The sequence below is a fragment of the Schistocerca americana genome, chromosome 3 (assembly GCF_021461395.2).
Source record: "Schistocerca americana isolate TAMUIC-IGC-003095 chromosome 3, iqSchAmer2.1, whole genome shotgun sequence".
NCBI classification, from domain to species: Eukaryota; Metazoa; Arthropoda; class Insecta; order Orthoptera; family Acrididae; genus Schistocerca; species Schistocerca americana.
The window spans coordinates 255,437,692-255,456,097 of record NC_060121.1 but is presented as its reverse complement, the minus strand read 5'-3'; the positions used below and the strand labels follow the sequence as shown (position 1 = coordinate 255,456,097).

The 18,406-nt window shown below is 37.0% G+C and overlaps 1 protein-coding gene across 1 annotated transcript in view; it reads right to left on the bottom strand.

Annotated features, from left to right (window-relative positions):
* Positions 1–18,406, bottom strand: part of LOC124606003 (dynein beta chain, ciliary) — an 809,537-nt gene that overhangs the window by 80,218 nt on the left and 710,913 nt on the right. Inside the window, exons 74-75 of the mRNA XM_047137965.1 lie at positions 12,788–12,925; positions 1,865–2,090 (exon numbers count right to left, since the gene is read on the bottom strand). Of these exons, the coding sequence (XP_046993921.1) occupies positions 1,865–2,090; positions 12,788–12,925 (364 nt within the window). The remainder of the gene's footprint in view (positions 1–1,864; positions 2,091–12,787; positions 12,926–18,406) is intronic.

Here is an 18,406-nt window from a genome sequence, read left to right as displayed (position 1 = left end):
TGGATGTAATGTTACAAAGCAATATGAAATGAAATGAGAATGTGAGAATTGCGGTAGAGAAGCCAAATGGTCAACTGTTGTTTATTGGGAGAATTTTAGGATAGAGTGGTTCACCTGTAAAGGTGGCTGCACATAGAATGGATGTGTAACCTATTTTTGAGTACTGCTTGAGTTTTTGGGATCTGTACCAGGTCGGATTGAAGGAAGCCTTTGAAGCAATTCAGAGGAGGCCTGCTAGATTTGTTACTGGTACCTATGAACAACACGTAAGTGTTATGGAGATACTTTGGGAATCCTTAGCTGAAGGCACCATTCTTTTCAAGAAATACTATCGAGAAAATTTAGAGAACCAGCATTTAAAGCTGACTGCCAAATGATTGTACTGCCGTCAACATACATTGTGTATACTGACAACAAATATAAGATTTGGGAAATCAGGGCTCATATGAAGGCATGCAGACAGTCATTTTGCCTCGCTCTATTTGCAAGTGGAACAGGAAAGGAATTGGCCACTAGTGGTACACAGTACCCTCTCCCACACACCATATGGTGACTTGTGGAACATTTATGTGGATGTAGATGTGTACTTGTGGGGCAACTGCTTCTGACACTATGAATGTGCCACCCATCAGCACATCACAGAGGAGACAGCAACTGGTCATTCTTTGCCCCCCCCCCCCCCCCCCCACAATGAAAGGAAGGACATTACTACACCTTTGCTGACACTGTCGCAGTGCACATCACACAATTTGAGTAGCACATGATTTGGCTGCTCCATGCTCCCACCAGAGGTCACCAATCATTATCCAGCACCTCACAGTTGCCTGCTGCTGGTGGGCAAATGTTGTCTATAGTGTCATGCACTGGGTCCAGCCAGCAGCCTGTACCTGTCTCTAAACTATCTTATACTTGTCATTATGTTATATTGTACTACTTATGTTTACACTGTTGCACCGTGACGTAATAAACTGTGTAATTTTTATGACTGTGCCTTTTATTGTGTTCAGAATCAGAACAGTGGTGTTGTCTTATTACAAGTATATGTCTGAATTATGACATTCTGGCTGAATTTGTATATGACATTCTGGCTGAATTTGTACGCTGCTTACTTTTAATTTGTGTAATAGCATCTCAGATATTCTGATCAGATATGTCTGTTGGCAGAAGGTATCTGTAGCTAGTGATCTGACAGCAATTAAAGCTTGAGTGATTAGTATACTGATGTATTTACTTTATATGTCATAACTTTGGCAATCTTCATTTGTACAGATTGTTTGAAGTGTCAATGAGCATTTCTCACAGACTGAAAAAACCTGTGTGTTCAGATTTTTCATAGCATAAAAGGATGGTAAATAACTTGATTGTCACTAGATGCAATGACATCCTTTTCAAAAGCTGCAGCCACCAACTCGGAAGTTACTAAGCATTTTGTACATGTGCACAAAATGCCACCATCTCCTTCCAGAAAGCCTAGCCTGCCGCAAAAAAAAAATATTGATGTGCAGTACATTCATTACACTTCTCCTCCTGGCACCACATGGTTCTCAGCTGCTGTTATGAAAGCAACCTCAGGCTGATACTTTACCTGCCACCTCTGTCCATCATATCCCATAGTCTCATTATTTAATTGCCATAACTCATATATAATATCACTTCACCTTCACATGATGGATGTATGTTGCATTGTACATTCTGGCCATTGTACATTAATGCCACACATATTTCTTTAATATTATTGATGTTCATACTTTGTACTGTGTTACTGAAAATATGAGCAAGTTAGTGTTGGCAATAATTACCCAGTATGCAAAGTTTATATACAAAGGTCAAATAAACATCTATTTCTTTTACCATTAATACATACCAACATTGAAGGGATAAATTTTGTTCCAGCCTTGTGGCCCAAATTTCCGCCTCTCAGCAACAACAGCATGAAAATAGCACAATGAAAATAAAATTGCCTTGAATTCCGCTTCCTTGCTGCACATCTCAAGAGTGTCTTGATTGAAATTGTCTAAGGCTTTGTGCACATTTGCATTCATCCCTGTTGGAGGCTCATTTGTAATTTTAATGGAGGATTCTAGGATTCCCTAAAAATATTTACATCTCTGTCAATATTCAGCAACAAGCATTGTATTAAAAATAAAGATGAAGGATTGTTACAAGATTAATTCAATACAACAAAGTGAATACATATGTAATTTAGTTAATCATTGAAGCATGAAGCTAAATTCAATAATAAAAAATCATAAAAATTTATGAGGGAGTGACACTAATTTGAAACCATTACAGCAGCAGATGTATTAAACAGATAGAGATAGTTTTAATAATTTGCAAAGACTACCCAAATTCATATTCATTCTATGTATGCTCATGAAAACAGTTTAAATATGTACCCATATATAGCACAGTTGGAAATGGAATGCTAACATCAAAATGTAGTAAGTGTCCTCGCCATTTCATCAATCCAAAGGTAGGTTTGAACACCTGAGTACTCTACTAGGCATTGTCCTGTTAGGGGTATTATGCTATTGCCTTCCTCTGACTTTGAATTGACTTATTTGGGGGACTACAATTGATATTGAACCACAGTTCAGCTCAGCATTTTTCACGTTAACAAACATTACCAGATGTAAAAGAAGTGAAAAGCGATAAAAAATTTGTAAGATTGAACCCAAGATCTTTTGATCTGTAATCTGTCATTTTGAATCTGTAATCTGTCATTTTACCACTAAGCCACACTTCTGAACCATAAATACTGCACAAGCTACAAACATAGGGACAATAGCAGGACAATGGGCCAAGAGAATTTCTGCAGGAGTTTCATCCATGCACCCATTGTGTTCTGTTGATCCAGTAATGAGAATTTTACACTGATATACCATAAACAAAGTAAGTGGCCATTCCTCTCCATTAATAGGAGATTCACTGGTGTGGATGCCAACGTGCCATAAAGCTAAAACACTAGCGAAACCAAAGTGCAGGCAGTCATAATCAAAATGGATCTATTCTAATGCACAGTATTACATTAGTCTGACAATTTTGCCAGAAGTGAATATAGCATACAAATATGTATTGAATTTTCATATTTTTCAGTAGCATGTTTATTGTACAAATTCCACTGTAGTGTGTTCTCAATGAACACACAGAAATATTTTACTGCTGCCTGTCTGGTAGCCAGTGCCTGGTGAATATGACTGCTAATCTGAAATGTTTGGTCAATTTATCCCTATGTATGTGAGTAATTTAGTCACAGATTGGCTGATTTTATTCAAGTGCTTGCTAGTTATTTCACAGTTTGTGTAAGTTCATTAATCACTTTAGAAGATGTAGGTACAGGTTTACGGTGTCATGTAAGCCCATGATGAAGTTGAAGAGGAATTGGAAAAAATGGGGATTCACAAAACAGAGACCTACAGAAAACCTCTGCACTTTCTCTTAGGGGGTACCTGATAACTGTAAGTTTTCGTAACATTACTTAGAGAGTACTTGTAGTATATGACTCACAAAGCTGTCTGGAGTTTGGTATGATTTCAGTTTCTTGACTAAGAGAGGTATTATAGTTGGTGAAAACTGCTATAAAATATATGTACTGACTCAAAGTTCAATATCAGTCATCAGTTATACAACAATATTATTTGTACTCAAGAATTTGAATGGTCTTGGTTGTTGATATATAAAACACACACACACATGCACACACACTGCAAACGCAACAGCAGAAGCAAACAACACTATAACAACATCAAGACTGGTCACCACTGTGCCACCCATCAACTCTTACACAACAATCAAAAATAAGCGCCACTGTAGGTGTACCCTGTGGGGAACGGGGGAATGAAAGAGGCAAGAAGCAGCTGCCCCCCCTCTTCCCTATAGAAAAAATAATCACAAAGTGAACTCACATCGCGCTCTGTCATACTGATAGACATATCAATTCGGCATCAATCTGAGTTACGGTGAAATATGTAATGGATACTGCCTTGCACTAAGCAAAATATGAAATGGATACTGCATTGTAGTAAATGTGCCCATAACCATTTCTTGTGAAAGCGAAGCAAAAAGTTAGAAAAGTAACTCTGCTCAAAGATGTTTCAGTCACTCTTTACAGTAGTCTCATTTGTACATTTCTGTAGCATTCTTAATGCATAGCATGTTTTACTAAATTATGCGTTCATGGATTAAGTATGTTTATTCCATTTGATGTTATTTTGGAACCACATACTGGAGAATTCAAGTCTCTTTGCTGAATGGGAAAATCTTACAGAAAAAGTTTTCTTACTGCTGATTATTAGTTTGTTCTTACAGGGTGGGCAACTATGTTGATTTGTAGCAGTATTTATTGAATACTGTACTTCATCCCGGCTTTTATTCTTGTTTATTACTGGTATGCCTTTTGCAAACAGTATTATTTTATGTGCCTCTACATTCAGATCCAGATCATTTTATGTTTATAAGATCAGATGTCCCAATACAGAAACCTAGTGGACGCTCTAGGTGACTGAACCTTCTTCAGACAGATGTTCCATCATTAGTTTAGATTCCTTATGTGTGAATGTAAATAAGTGAATCACACCTTAGTGATTCCTCTTATACCATAATTTTCTCATCCGTTACTTTTAAGAGATAATTTAAACATCTAAGCAGTATGGTCAATTTTTGGCTTCTAAATTCATGATTTGTTTAATGAAATATTCTTACCTAAAACAAAATTTAATCTGTTATACATAATTTTTTCAATTATTTTGGATAGGCTGGCTATTACTGAAAGGGTACAGTAATCATTAATTTCACTCCTATCATTTGTTATGACTTAACAGTTTTTAGTATGTGTGGAGCAGTTCCAGACTGAAGACTGCAGTCACAGGGGTGAATCTGTGGTTGAACAATGTTTAAGCAACATTTTTTTTTTATCAACATGCAAGGTATTACATCTATCACGGTTGAGTATTTCTCAATTCGTTTATAGCTACTGTAATTTCATCAGTTGTCACACTTCTAACTTAAAATGGAGTTGTCACAGAGTCTCAAATTGTCTTTTACAAGCTGAGAATTTGCACTAATATTCATTGTGTGATATTATTGGCCAAAATCTTCTGAATGAGGGCTACTCAACAGATCCTGCTAACTAGCCAGTAAGTTAGAGTTTGCAACTAGTGCACTCTGTATGGCTATATTCTGTACTGATGTAGGCTATGACAAGAAAATCAGATGCCAGCCAGAAGAAACAGACAGGCAGTCATCTGATCACAGTATGGCTTGTCAGTAGATGTAGTTACTTACCAAGTAAAGCAGAGTTTCTGATTGCTCCCTCCAGTTATCTTCAGTACTTATCATAGGAAGCAATGAGGATACATTGACATTCAGCTGATGAAAGACAATGGATGGTTAAAAAAATAAATGTTCTTTGTGCTTTTAAATGTGTTTAACAGCAGTATTGGAATTGCGTCTCATGAAGATAATTACTAATCAGAAGATCTGATATAACTGTTCAAGAGACTACCCAAGCTTTCCCAATTATTATTTCCTTCCTTACAGAAGGATGCACTGGGGAAGGTTAGGAAGGAACTGCAGACCACTCAAGGCTATGATGACACAGACCTATCTGTTTCAAGGACAAGGGGAGACGAAGATGAATGTGTAGGCATTAGAGAGAGGCGTAGGAGGGCAAAGACAGTATGTTTGAAAGCAAAGTGTCAGCCTAAGTTTGGAGATGAAAGAAGATTAAGCTCAGATTTAAAGATGGATTAAGAGAAAAAAAATGAATAGTGCAGTTAAGAATTACAAGGAAAAGAATATGTGAAAAAGTAAAGAGACAGAAACTGGAAGAAGGAACATGAAAAAGTAAATTCAATTTAATCATGAAAATAATTGAGTAAATGTATATATGAAAAATAATGAAAAAAGGTAGGGAGAATCAGTGGAATATACGTTAATGGAGCTTATGTCCAGAATGGTGTCAGGATGTGAGGATATGTCAGAGAGCAGGTTCCAATGTCCAGAGTTCAAAGTAAGTAGTATCCAGAGTTCAGAGAAACTAGTTTCATGTAGAAGGATCCAAATATCCTGAGCGGCATAACAGTCAATCAGGTCCCTTGAATTATGCTATCAAGCATGTTCAGCCATTGGATACTGAGTGTCTCCAAGACAGACAGTTCAACGCCCATTTATCCACTCAGCCAATTTAGCAGTTGCCATTCTTATATAATTATATGAAAGCATGGTTTCTGCTCTCTCGGACATGTCAAAAAGAACAGACATCATACAGAATCTGCAGCTATGATACATTATATGTATATTGAAGATGTAGAGGGGAAGAAAGGAAAGTAAAGGGAGGGGGTCACTGCTGTCAGCTGAATTGTGCCATTATGCAGAGTCAGTGACGCCGAGAGAAAATGTGTACCAGACTGGGATTTCAACCTGGGTTTCCTGCTTACTAGGTAAGTGCATTAACCACTGCACCATCTGGGACACAGTGGGCACGCCTCATGGCTGATTCACACTCCCATTGAGCACCACCTATCCGCAGTCACCTGATTCTGCGTGGTGTCTGTTATTTTGTTGGACATGTCTGAAAGAAAACATCATGCATTCATATAATTGATTGATACGCTTAGCTGGACAATAGATCCACCTTCTTCAATGTGGATGCAAAAATACATCTGACCTCCTGTGGGAACCTCAGAGTAGCGAACATGAAGGAAATGGACAACAACTGCGGACAGGTGGCACTCAATGGGATTGTGAATTGGCTATGGGTGTGCCAAGGTTATCTGAGCAGTTGCGATAATGCTGTGTCCCAGATGGTGCAATGGTCAATGCAGCTGCCTAGTAAGCAGAAGATCTTGGGCTCGAATCATGGTCCCGCACACAATTTCCCTCATTGCTGCTGACTCTGCATAATGTCCCTATGCAGCTGACAGTAGTGATCCACTCCCTTTCCTTTCCTTTCTTCCCCTCTCCACCTTCAATTTACATACTATTACATAAAATATATTGCAATGAATACATGTCAGTTGTTAAACAACATGCCATTTCACATGTTGGTCTGTCTTTAATACTGTAGGATGACCTGTGGTGAAGCTTTTGAACTAAATGAACATTATTTGATCATGTACAATTACATTGTGTACAGCAGCTGTACATATATAGGACATATCAAAACCAGAAAAAATTCAGTAGCACTTATTTACTTAGGTGCAACAATTCTGATTACACACTTTAACGCCGATGATTATAGAGAACTATACACACAAATTTAATTCATTACATACTTTTTGATAATTTAAAAATCCTTTTGCGCTAGATATTCTTTTTGTTTCTTTGGAAAGTTAGTGTAATCTGTACTACAATGGAGCATTCTGATCAGATTTCTTAGAGACCTGATAACCAAGTACTGAGGTTCATTTTCAAGCATCGTCAGTTGGTGGAATATGCTTCACATGTCATTCTTCCTCTTACTCTGTGTTTTGTGGATGTGTACACTAGCATTAATAATCCACTCCAAACTATCTTTTGTTATATCTAAGTTAAGAATTATTATTATTATTATTGTTGGGGCAATGTGAACACTCTTTTTTTTCCTAAGCGTGTCGTCACTCCATACTGCAGGTATGGTTTAAATAACCCATAGTATACTGTGTACAAAAGCCATCTGTCTACATATTGCAATGGCTACTTCATTATGAATATGGTGGAGCTGAGTTTCCTACAGACATGATTAACATTTTGTTTCCATTTCAGCTCATTATACACTGTAACACCTAAGAATTTAGTGGGCTCAACTTACTTTAGCCTTGTTTTATCCCCTTCTAAATCCATAGACTCAGGCTTTTCTTTGTTTGTGAATACTGCATACATAGCCTTCTTCAGGTCTCTGGCCAGTTTATTTTTCCATAAGTAATTAGGCTGTGATGTTTGCAGAAATCTACGCTCCTCTTTCAAGCTGTTCCAAATTTTGGTCAGAATTCAGTATTGTTGTGTCATCTGCATATAATATTTTCCCCTCATTCTATTCAACATCTGTATAATTTATGAAATGATTAAACAGCAATGGCCCTATTACTGAACCCTCCAACACACCGGATATGAAGGTTTTGGTTTCTGACTCATATGCATTCCTTATTGATACTTTATTTTTCCTCTTGTATGGATATGACTGTATCCTGTTTGCCCTCACAGGGCATAGTTTTCCAGTTTTCGTGTCTGTATTTCATGGAAAATGGTGTCAAGAGCTTCCAGAAACATTGTAGATACAACTCTTTGTTCACCTAATGTATGTATAACATAATCTGTCAGAATGGTAATTGCTGATTATGTGGATTTATCATACATAAAATTATTCTGTGTTGGTACAAGAATGTTGTGTTTGTCCACATAAACACCTTCTCTATTAAGCATTTCCACAATTTTTGAAAACCCTGAAGGTTAATTTTATTTATTTATTTATTTATTATTTATTTGTCCCGTAGATCAAATCAGTAAAATGGCTTGTACAACTGATATGGGATAAACTGGTCTACAGTTGCCGGGTCCTCTTTATTCCCTTCCTTGTACACTGGCAGAACACACTTATCTTCAGTTTTCTTGGGAAAATTCCATCTCTGAAAAAGCTCAAAGATATATCCAGCAAAGATGTGACTAACATAACGCCATATCATGTGATGCAATATTTCATCATCACCAACTGATTTCTTGGCTTTTAGTTCCTGTATAGTTTTTCTCAGTTCATCTTTTGCAACTGGTTTCAAGAACATGTTGCTGTAGATGTATTACCCTTCTTTTTTGGATTGTTTCTTTCCAATCATATGTTCCCTATCACATTATTAGTGGTATGTTTACTATTTCTCTACTACCTGTAACCATTATTTTGTGTTTTTCCATGGAACATATCTCTGTTCTTTTTAGTCATCTTTCTTCGTTTCAACATTAATTACATCCCAAGCTCCCTTTATTTTCATTTTTTAAATTTTTTATGGTAGTGTTAATTGCTCTTGCTTTTCCCTCCCATTTTTTACCTGTGCAGCACACTTTTGTAGTATTGTGGAATTTACAGCCTGGTCCATCTCTCTCAGATCCTGTGGGTTTCAGTCCTAGTTCCCTACTTAATATTGTTATAAGGATATTAACATTTTGATTACTGCCAATCCTGATTTGTTTGTTGGTTGTTCATTTTGATTCTGATGTTATGACATAACTTCTGCAGAAGTGTATCAGCTGTCCACAACGATCAGATATTTCTGTCTGAACTTTTTGACATAGTCATTTCTACTAATAGAGGTAATGATGTTGTCAATAACTATTTGACTTTGAGAAGTCATTCTTGTAGGTGCAGACATAGTTGCCCCAATGTCATACTGCATTAATAATTCTTCAAAATCTTGTCTTGCTTTTGATCCTTTCAAAATGAAGTCTCCATATGCAACCACTCTTCTCTTCACATTCACTTGTAGTAAGTTAGAATTATTTTTCCTGTAATGTGTGTGGTTATATTTCACTTAGGAATACTTCTACCTCTAGTTTCTTGTTACTAATGTATTGGATATTCTGATGCAGAGCTTTTATATAATTTTCCTTTTGCTGACTTAAATGTTGTGACTGTATTCTGAAGTCCCTAAAGTAAGTGGTAGCACCTGAGGCATGGAACATGTTTCACTGTGGGAACAACTGCAGGGGTAAGAACTGTGGGATAATGACAATGGTCTTGGAATGTTATATGGTCAGAAAATACTGTGACGGAGGATGTCAGAATGCGATTAGCTTGTTTCAGGGCATGACTTGAATAAAGTAATAGCTTTCCTTAACTACTATATTGAGGTATTCAAGTACTGGATGACAAAGGGGATTCTGTGTTTTTTGGTGGTGAGAGCAACTGTGGGAGATGTGAAGCTGGGAGAGGCTGCTGATGAAGGCACTGAGGGTTCTATTGAGAGATATGTTTGCCCCAAATGCCTGCTAGGCTGTAGAGATGGAATCATTTGATGTGGAAGATGTGGTAGCTGTCAAAGTAGAGGTTTTGTTGAATATTCTTTGTCTTTGTTGAATATTCTTTGTTTTAAATGGATGGGTGTTTGAATGTGGACTTCAGAAGGTTGAACCCAACATCAAGGAAGATAGCTTTGTCTTTGGAAAAGAATCAGTTGAATCTGTTGAAAGAAATCGAGGGTTCTTCTTCACCGTAGGTCCACATCACAAATGTGTTATCGATAAATTTGTACAACATCTTGGGGAATCTGCCTGCCCCCCCCCCCCCCCCCCCCCAACACCAATACCCACTACCCTCCCGATCACTACGTCTCTTTGGTTTTCCCAGCTCCTTTGTCTTGCAAGTTCTTAATTGCACTATTCATTTAATTTCCCTTCCTCTAACTCCATCTTTACTCCCCATTCTGTTCCTCTATCATCTCTGTACTGAAGCTGGCACAGCACTTGATCTCAAGAATGAAATGTTTTGTTGAGGTAGGAGATAACTGATTAAGTGCATATTGTCTTTCGGATAATTTGAATGAAGTAATGTGGAATCAAAGTCTGTGTAGATCAGGTGTACTAAGACATTCTCTGCTTGTAAAATATTTGAAGTGCTGAATATTTAATGTTTTTTAAATGATTTTACATAGTTCCAATTGGGAGAAAGAACAAAACAGTTAATACAGTTGCAAAAACACACTGATAATTATCTTGTGAGTCCACTGTGGCTACTTGTCTAAGCCAAAATACATTCTCACAATGTTTAGCATATCAAAAAGCATCTGAAATGAAAGAGATGCTCCATACTATCAAGAGGTTTTGAATAAGCAAAGGTACCAAGAATCCATGAAGGCTGGGAGTTTGAAATTCCCTTGTTCCCCTTTTAACTGGAGGCATTCAGAGACTCCAATTGAAAAGACACAGAACTACCTTACCTGGAAAAACCACTATGATGTCATTGCTATTCTGACTCAGATCCAACATTACTCTCTTTTGATAAATACCCAGTCAATGTAATTTGTTGATCCCTACAACACTCTGATTAATACTATTGACTTGCAATTTTTCACTAGTATAACCAGGCCACCCAATTCTCTTTAGGGTGTCTGACTTTACACCACACAACTGAATTTTATACAAACTTTCTACAAACAAATGTTTAACTTGAAGATCCCACACAGAGACAAATGAAAGAAAATAACTATGCATTTGTCTGTCTTTCAGATATAGCTGAACAATAAAGACAGGTAGTGACTTTTCCCCACAATGTTGGAAGACTTCATGGCCCTCACATGTGTGGAAGGTGTGTTGCTTGACAACTGCATAATGTCAAGCAGAAATTCATTTTTCTACATTAATAGTGAGCATATTTCTGTACTTCTGCTTTGAAGTATGGTTCGTTGGAAGTTCATTCAGTCTATATGCCAAGCATTATTTTTTATATCCATCACAATGTACAAAAATTATACAGTTTCAAAGCTGATTTTCCTTACTGCGAGAGATTTTCTCTTCAAGTGTGCAACATATTTAACAAACAGGAAGCTATCCCCCCTCCCCCCAATGGTTATTGGGCTCTTAATTTTGTATTGTGATGAGGCATCAATAAGCTCTATTTGGCATTATCGTACATGAAAATCCTGACAAATCAATATCTATATTTACTTTTAAAATAGGGAATGCACAGCTAATCAATTATGGATATCATCCTGTTGCATCTAAAATAACTATTAGTGGTTTTTTTTTCAAATTTTGTTATCTATTTGCCTTTTCCATTACAATACAGAATAATTATTTTATTTTACATATTTCATTTTATAATTTCAAGTTAATGAAAGAAGCACACAAAAATCTTAAAAGTAACAGATATTATTTTATATTAACCCAAATAAATCACTGTAATGTATTTACTATTAATTGTATTATATCTGGATTGGTACCAAGCACTTTTGGCAGGAGAGGTGTGACTGATTTGAGCTTAGCAAGGGAGTGAGTAAGATGTTGCTGAATGGCCAGGATGTCGAAGCATACTAACATGTGAACAGTCATAATTCTATGATAAGGAGTGACATTGAGAGATTTAAAAGTGAATAAACACATGGAAATCAAACAATGAAAACTCCAGGTAGGAATATCAACAATGAAGGAAAAGAGAGATTGCTACGTTACTAATGAAGACTGTGGCTAAAAGCTATATGTGTATGTCTTTTAACCTTTTCTGGTGCAATTTGACGTGTCTTCTTTACAGTAAGTAGCACTCTATCTTTTACTACATTGTAAAAACAAGGAAAGTTTTTCCAGATGTTTCATTTGGTAAATCCTGTTTCACATGAATCTTGTGAAGTTACAAAAATTAACACAGGAGTTTTCTACAGGTAATGGAGTGATCATATACAACAATCACCTTGAGGACCAAGACATATGTTAACATAAAAAAATGTGTATTTCCTGCTCTCAAGAAACTTTAAAATATATTGCAAAATACTCATAAATAACATTGGGTAAACTGCAATTACAGTTAATCCTCATATGACGTCTGTCTTAATGAATAATGACAGTAGATATATAATGTTTCAACTACAGGAGTTGAATTGTAATTCTGCATGTAAACTTTGTATACTCAGGTAGTATTTTGAGTTTACAGAGACTACAAAATAATAAAATATGTGAACTACAGAAACGTGTTTTGGAGTGCCTAATAGTGTGGGTAATAAAAGCAGACACACAAAACATGTTGCAAGTACCACTAATAAAACCACATTAATCTCTTTGTCTACAGAATAATCAAAAGCACTTCCTCAGGATTAAGTTTTTAGAATATTACCTGTGGAATGATGTGAGCAGCTGCAGATGCTGCAGGTTCCGCACTCATAAACAGACGATAACTCGGGTGTGACCCTACAGCATAAAACTCTAATTTCTTCTCCAGTGCTGGCAACCACTTTTTCACTAAGTGGATATTCTGCACAGAGTTAAAAGTGCATTCAAAATATAACAGTACACTAGAAATGTTTAGTAATTATTAAATTTGCAGTATTTACAGGAAACACAAATGATTTATCCTAGATAGTATAGGGTCTGCACTTTATCATACCCAAAAACGAATGGTATATGGTGGGTTCCACCCATTATTTCTGAATGTATTTCTATACTGTCACAAATGGAGAAGTCCTACAGGTTATCACAATAAGAAAATATGCAACACAGGGAACAGACTACATCTGCATCTGTACTTCACAAGCCACACAACAGTACATAAAGAATTGCATAGCAAAAGCAAAATTTGATATCATGGAGGGCCAGTCCTGACAAAACTCTACCATCTGGTGAGCAAGATGTATGAAACAGGCGAAATACCCTCAGACTTCAAGAAGAATATAATAATTCCAATCCCAAAGAAAGCAGGTGTTGACAGATGTGAAAATTACCGAACTATCAGCTTAATAAGTCACAGCTGCAAAATACTAACACGAATTCTTTACAGATGAATGGAAAAACTAGTAGAAGCCAACCTCGGGGAAGATCAGTTTGGATTCCATAGAAACACTGGAACACGTGAGGCAATCCTGACCTTACGACTTATCTTAGAAAAAAGATTAAGGAAAGGCAAACCTACGTTTCTAGCATTTGTAGACTTAGAGAAAGCTTTTGACAATGTTGACTGGAATACTCTCTTTCAAATTCGAAAGGTGGCAGGGGTAAAATACAGGGAGCGAAAGGCTATTTACAATTTGTACAGAAACCAGATGGCAGTTATAAGAGTCAAGGGACATGAAAGGGAAGCAGTGGTTGGGAAGGGAGTAAGACAGGGTTGTAGCCTCTCCCCGATGTTGTTCAATCTGTATATTGAGCGAGCAGTAAAGGAAACAAAAGAAAAATTCAGAGTAGGTGTTAAAATTCATGGAGAAGAAATAAAAACTTTGAGGTTCGCCGATGACATTGTAATTCTGTCAGAGACAGCAAAGGACTTGGAAGAGCAGTTGAATGGAATGGACAGTGTCTTGAAAGGAGGATATAAGATGAACATCAACAAAAGCAAAACAAGGATAATGGAATGTAGTCTAATTAAGTCGGGTGATGCTGAGGGAATTAGATTAGGAAATGAGGCACTTAAAGTAGTAAAGGAGTTTTGCTATTTGGGGAGCAAAATAACTGATGATGGTCGAAGTAGAGAGGACATAAAATGGAGGCTGGCAATGGCAAGGAAAGCGTTTCTGAAGAAGAGAAATTTGTTAACATCTAGTATTGATTTAAGTGACAGGAAGTCATTTCTGAAAGTATTCGTATGGAGTGTAGCCATGTATGGAAGTGAAACATGGACTATAAATAGTTTGGACAAGAAGAGAATAGAAGCTTTTGAAATGTGGTGCTACAGAAGAATGCTGAAGATTAGATGGGTAGATCACATAACTAATGAGGAAGTATTGAATAGGATTGGGGAGAAGAGAAGTTTGTGGCACAACTTGACCAGAAGAAGGGATCGGTTGGTAGGACATGTTCTGAGGCATCAAGGGATCACCAATTTAGTATTGAAGGGCAGCGTGGAGGGTAAAAATTGTAGAGGGAGACCAAGAGATGAATATACTAAGCAGATTCAGAAGGATGTAGGTTGCATAAGGTACTGGGAGATGAAAAAGCTTGCACAGGATAGAGTAGCATGGAGAGCTGCATCAAACCAGTCTCAGGACTGAAAACCACAACAACAACAACAACAATGGAGGGCTAAAATACTTTAACAGCAAGTAATCATAATTTTTTCATGTTTAAAATGGTTGATGGAAAATCTTTAACAGTGGCTGTAGTGACAGTGAAAGCCATGTGCAGAATAAGTTGTGCCATATAGCGTTTTCTTCCCAGTTTGATTTAGTACTAATTAGTGAAGTTACTCGAACTACCCATTTAATTCTCAGCATTCTCCTGTAGCACTAAGTTTTAAAAATTTCTGTACTTTTCTTGTCTGTTCTGTTGATTCTTTTCATCCATGTTACACTTCAAATAAATACTTTCTTTAAAGATTTTGTAAAAAATAAAGTTTGCATATTTCAATTTTTCAGAAAACTTTTCTTAATATTGCCATCCACATTTTATATACTGCTTGCTTCTGCTGTTGTCACTTATTTGCTGCTAAAAATAGCAAAGCTTATCTACTACTTTTGGTGTCTCTTGTTCTAAACTAATTCCTCAGTATCACCTGTGTAACTTGATGCTACTCCATTATGTTCATCTTAATAATCTCATTTAAAAACAGTACCCATTCTGACAAACTGATCTTTCAAATCTTTTATTGTCTCTAACATAATTAGGATTGCACGGGCAAACCTTGAAACTTTTATTTCTTCTCCCTGATCTTTATTTTATTCCATTTTCAAATTTCTTCTTAGTTTCTTTCACTGATGCCAGATGTACATATTAAGTAACATCAGCTACAACCCTCTCTCTCTACCTTCTCAATTATTGCCTCTTGTTCACATTTTCTGTCTCTTAGAATGTTAGTCTGTTTTATGACAAACCTTTCACTCGCTATATTTCATCCCTGATAACTCCAGGAGTCCAAAAAAGTGCATTCCAGTCAACATTGTCAAAAGTTTTTCTTAATATACAAATGCTATAAATGTGGGTTTGTCTTTCTTTAGTATATCTTCTAAGATATGTCACTGCATCCATATTATTACCAGCATTTCTACATTTTTCCTGAACCTAACCTGATTTTCCCTTTACCAGACACTCCATTCTCTGTAGATAACTATGTTAGCATTCTGAAAACATGATTTATTAAAGTGATTAATTTTATTTATTTATCATATGGCATATATTAAGAACTTCTAAATAACAAAGATACCTTAAACTGATAGTTTAATAATATATCTGTCAGTACTTGCCTTATTTAGTCCTGGGATCATCTGAACTGATTCACATATACTGCATATCGGGTGGCATATTTTTTATCCTGGTTGGTTCTCCCAAGAGCTTAGGAATTCTGGAGAATTGTCAGATACTCTAGGTGCCTTATTTCATCTTAGATGTTTAATTGGTTTGTCAAACCCTGAACAGGATAGCTTTGAGAGATGCAGAAGTGAATGCAGCAGAAGAACAAAAATGTATAGGGACGATGTCCAACAGAAATCCGTAAATTTGATTCTTGATAGGAGGAAATATAAAAATTAGGCAAAAATTGATATATCAATTTGCTTGTTTCATTTGCCTAACTTTCATATTTTCTCGTATCAAGAATCAAATTCAGGAATACTTTGTTGTTCTTCTGCTGCCTTCACTTCTTTAACTCTCAAAGCTGTCCTCCTGTATGATATTCTTTTCCCTTATTTCAGTTATTCATTGCCTAATGCTCCCTCTCAGTAATCACTAACACTACTTTACATAAAACGTATAGCAGTTATGAATCTTAAGCATGGTTAAAAAACCATACTTGTATGATGCACATGATCCGCATGAAGGTTGTACGGTCTTACCTTTCTCCAATCTATGAACTAGCTCAGTCAATCTGTTTTGAAGAGCTGGCCGGAGTGGCTGAGCAGTTCCATGAGCTACAGCCTGGAACCGCACGACCGCTTCGGTTGCGGGTTCGAATCCTGCCTCGGGCATGGATGTGTGTTATGTCCTTAGGTTAGTTAGGTTTAAGTAGTCCTAGGTTATAGGGGACTGATGACCTCAGAAGTTAAGTCCCATAGTGCTCAGAGCCATTGGAACCATTTTGTTATGAAGAAAGTGGAATTAGAAGCACACCACAATTATGTTTCATGTACAAAAAAGCAGTAACAGCAGTTTTGGCCACATTACAGCTTGTCAATAATAACACTTGCCCCAGATCACTGGTTCTGTTTTCTTATTGACTGTGTTGTCCTAGCCATGTTCTCTCTTGGGGACATGGTGCTCACCTCCTCGTATATTCTCTGCTGCTTCTCTGTTGACAACTGGCAGTACCTCCCCTAGTGTACCCTTAAACAGATTTTATGGCTGTCTTGAAATGTCCCTATAAATACTTCCCAGTTCCCATTTAAAGTAGTAATCAATAATTTGTTTGAGGAAATTTGGCAGTAGTTACATGCATAGCACATGTGGTCTACTGTCATTGTAAGTTATTTGTTTTAGGTTTTCAGTGTACATCATCTTTCTCTTCAAATTTCTTCTTCACAACAGATGTTTTCACCACTTTGTCAGGATCTTCTGGTGCCTGCAGTTAGCTGAACACTCACACCATGTCAAGAAGATCTCAGCAAAAATGCCAGAACTTTGTGAAGAATGAATCTCAAGATGACCATGACACAGCCCTACCTATTTGATATCCATAATCTAATATATCATTCCAGTTTTGAGATGCTATCAAATATTCTATTATTTTCTACTATTAACTGATGCCCAAAATTACTCCCATATTCTCCCTTTCCATAATCATAACCTTTATGATGGTGTTAGTGTTAGCTGCTCATTTCATTTTAGTTCTGAGGAGAGAAATTAAATCAATACATTAGTCAGAGTTACTGATTACTTTGTTATGAACTTTTCTATTAATAGTGATACCAATACATGTAACATCATTCATTAATGCCATAGCTATTACTTTATATACAACTGATTTCACTTATCCTATTATTCCGTCTCTCTATTTTCTCTACAGATTTTCCAGTGCACGCACAACATTTACACCTCTTATATTGCATACTGCAATTTATACAGCCTTTTTCATCCTACCCTTTACGTGGCCAAAAAGGGCTTCATCAGAATTGGACAACACACACACACACACACACACACACACACACACAAAAATTACACACACACACACACACACACACACACACACCCATACACACATGACAGCAGTCTCTGGCTGCCAAGAACAGACAGCAAGCAGCAGCACATGATGGGAGAAGCAAACTGGGTGGTGGTGGTAAGGAGGTGGCTGGGATGGGTAAGGGGCAATAAACTGCTGCTTGTGGGAACAAACAGGAACTAGGTGGTGAGAGGGTAGGGGAGCTATAAGCAGTTGGGAGGTTAGACTGAGCGCAGGGAGGGGCAGCAGAAAAGGAGAGAAGTGAAAAGACTTGTGCTTCAGGAATAGAGCTGTATAGTGCTGGAATAGGAACAGGGAAGGGTAAAGGAGAAGGATTAATGAAGATTGAGGCCAGGAAAATTATGGGAACATAGGATATGCAGGTGCCTATAGCAATACATTTGATTGTAGGTGATGTCTTCAAAGGAGAAGTAATTGTGGATGAGGTCATGGTGACTAAGAAGGAGCCTGTTAAGTTGGGAATGTTTCAGGCATTGGGAATGGTAGTGTTGAATACTTTTGCTCACCAGACATACTGAACAGAATTAACATAGGCATCGGAACACTGACACTGGATGCTTGGAGATACAAAAATGTTTCCTGGACTAACAATGCACAAAAATGTAGGTACATACTGATGACAAGGTATCAGTA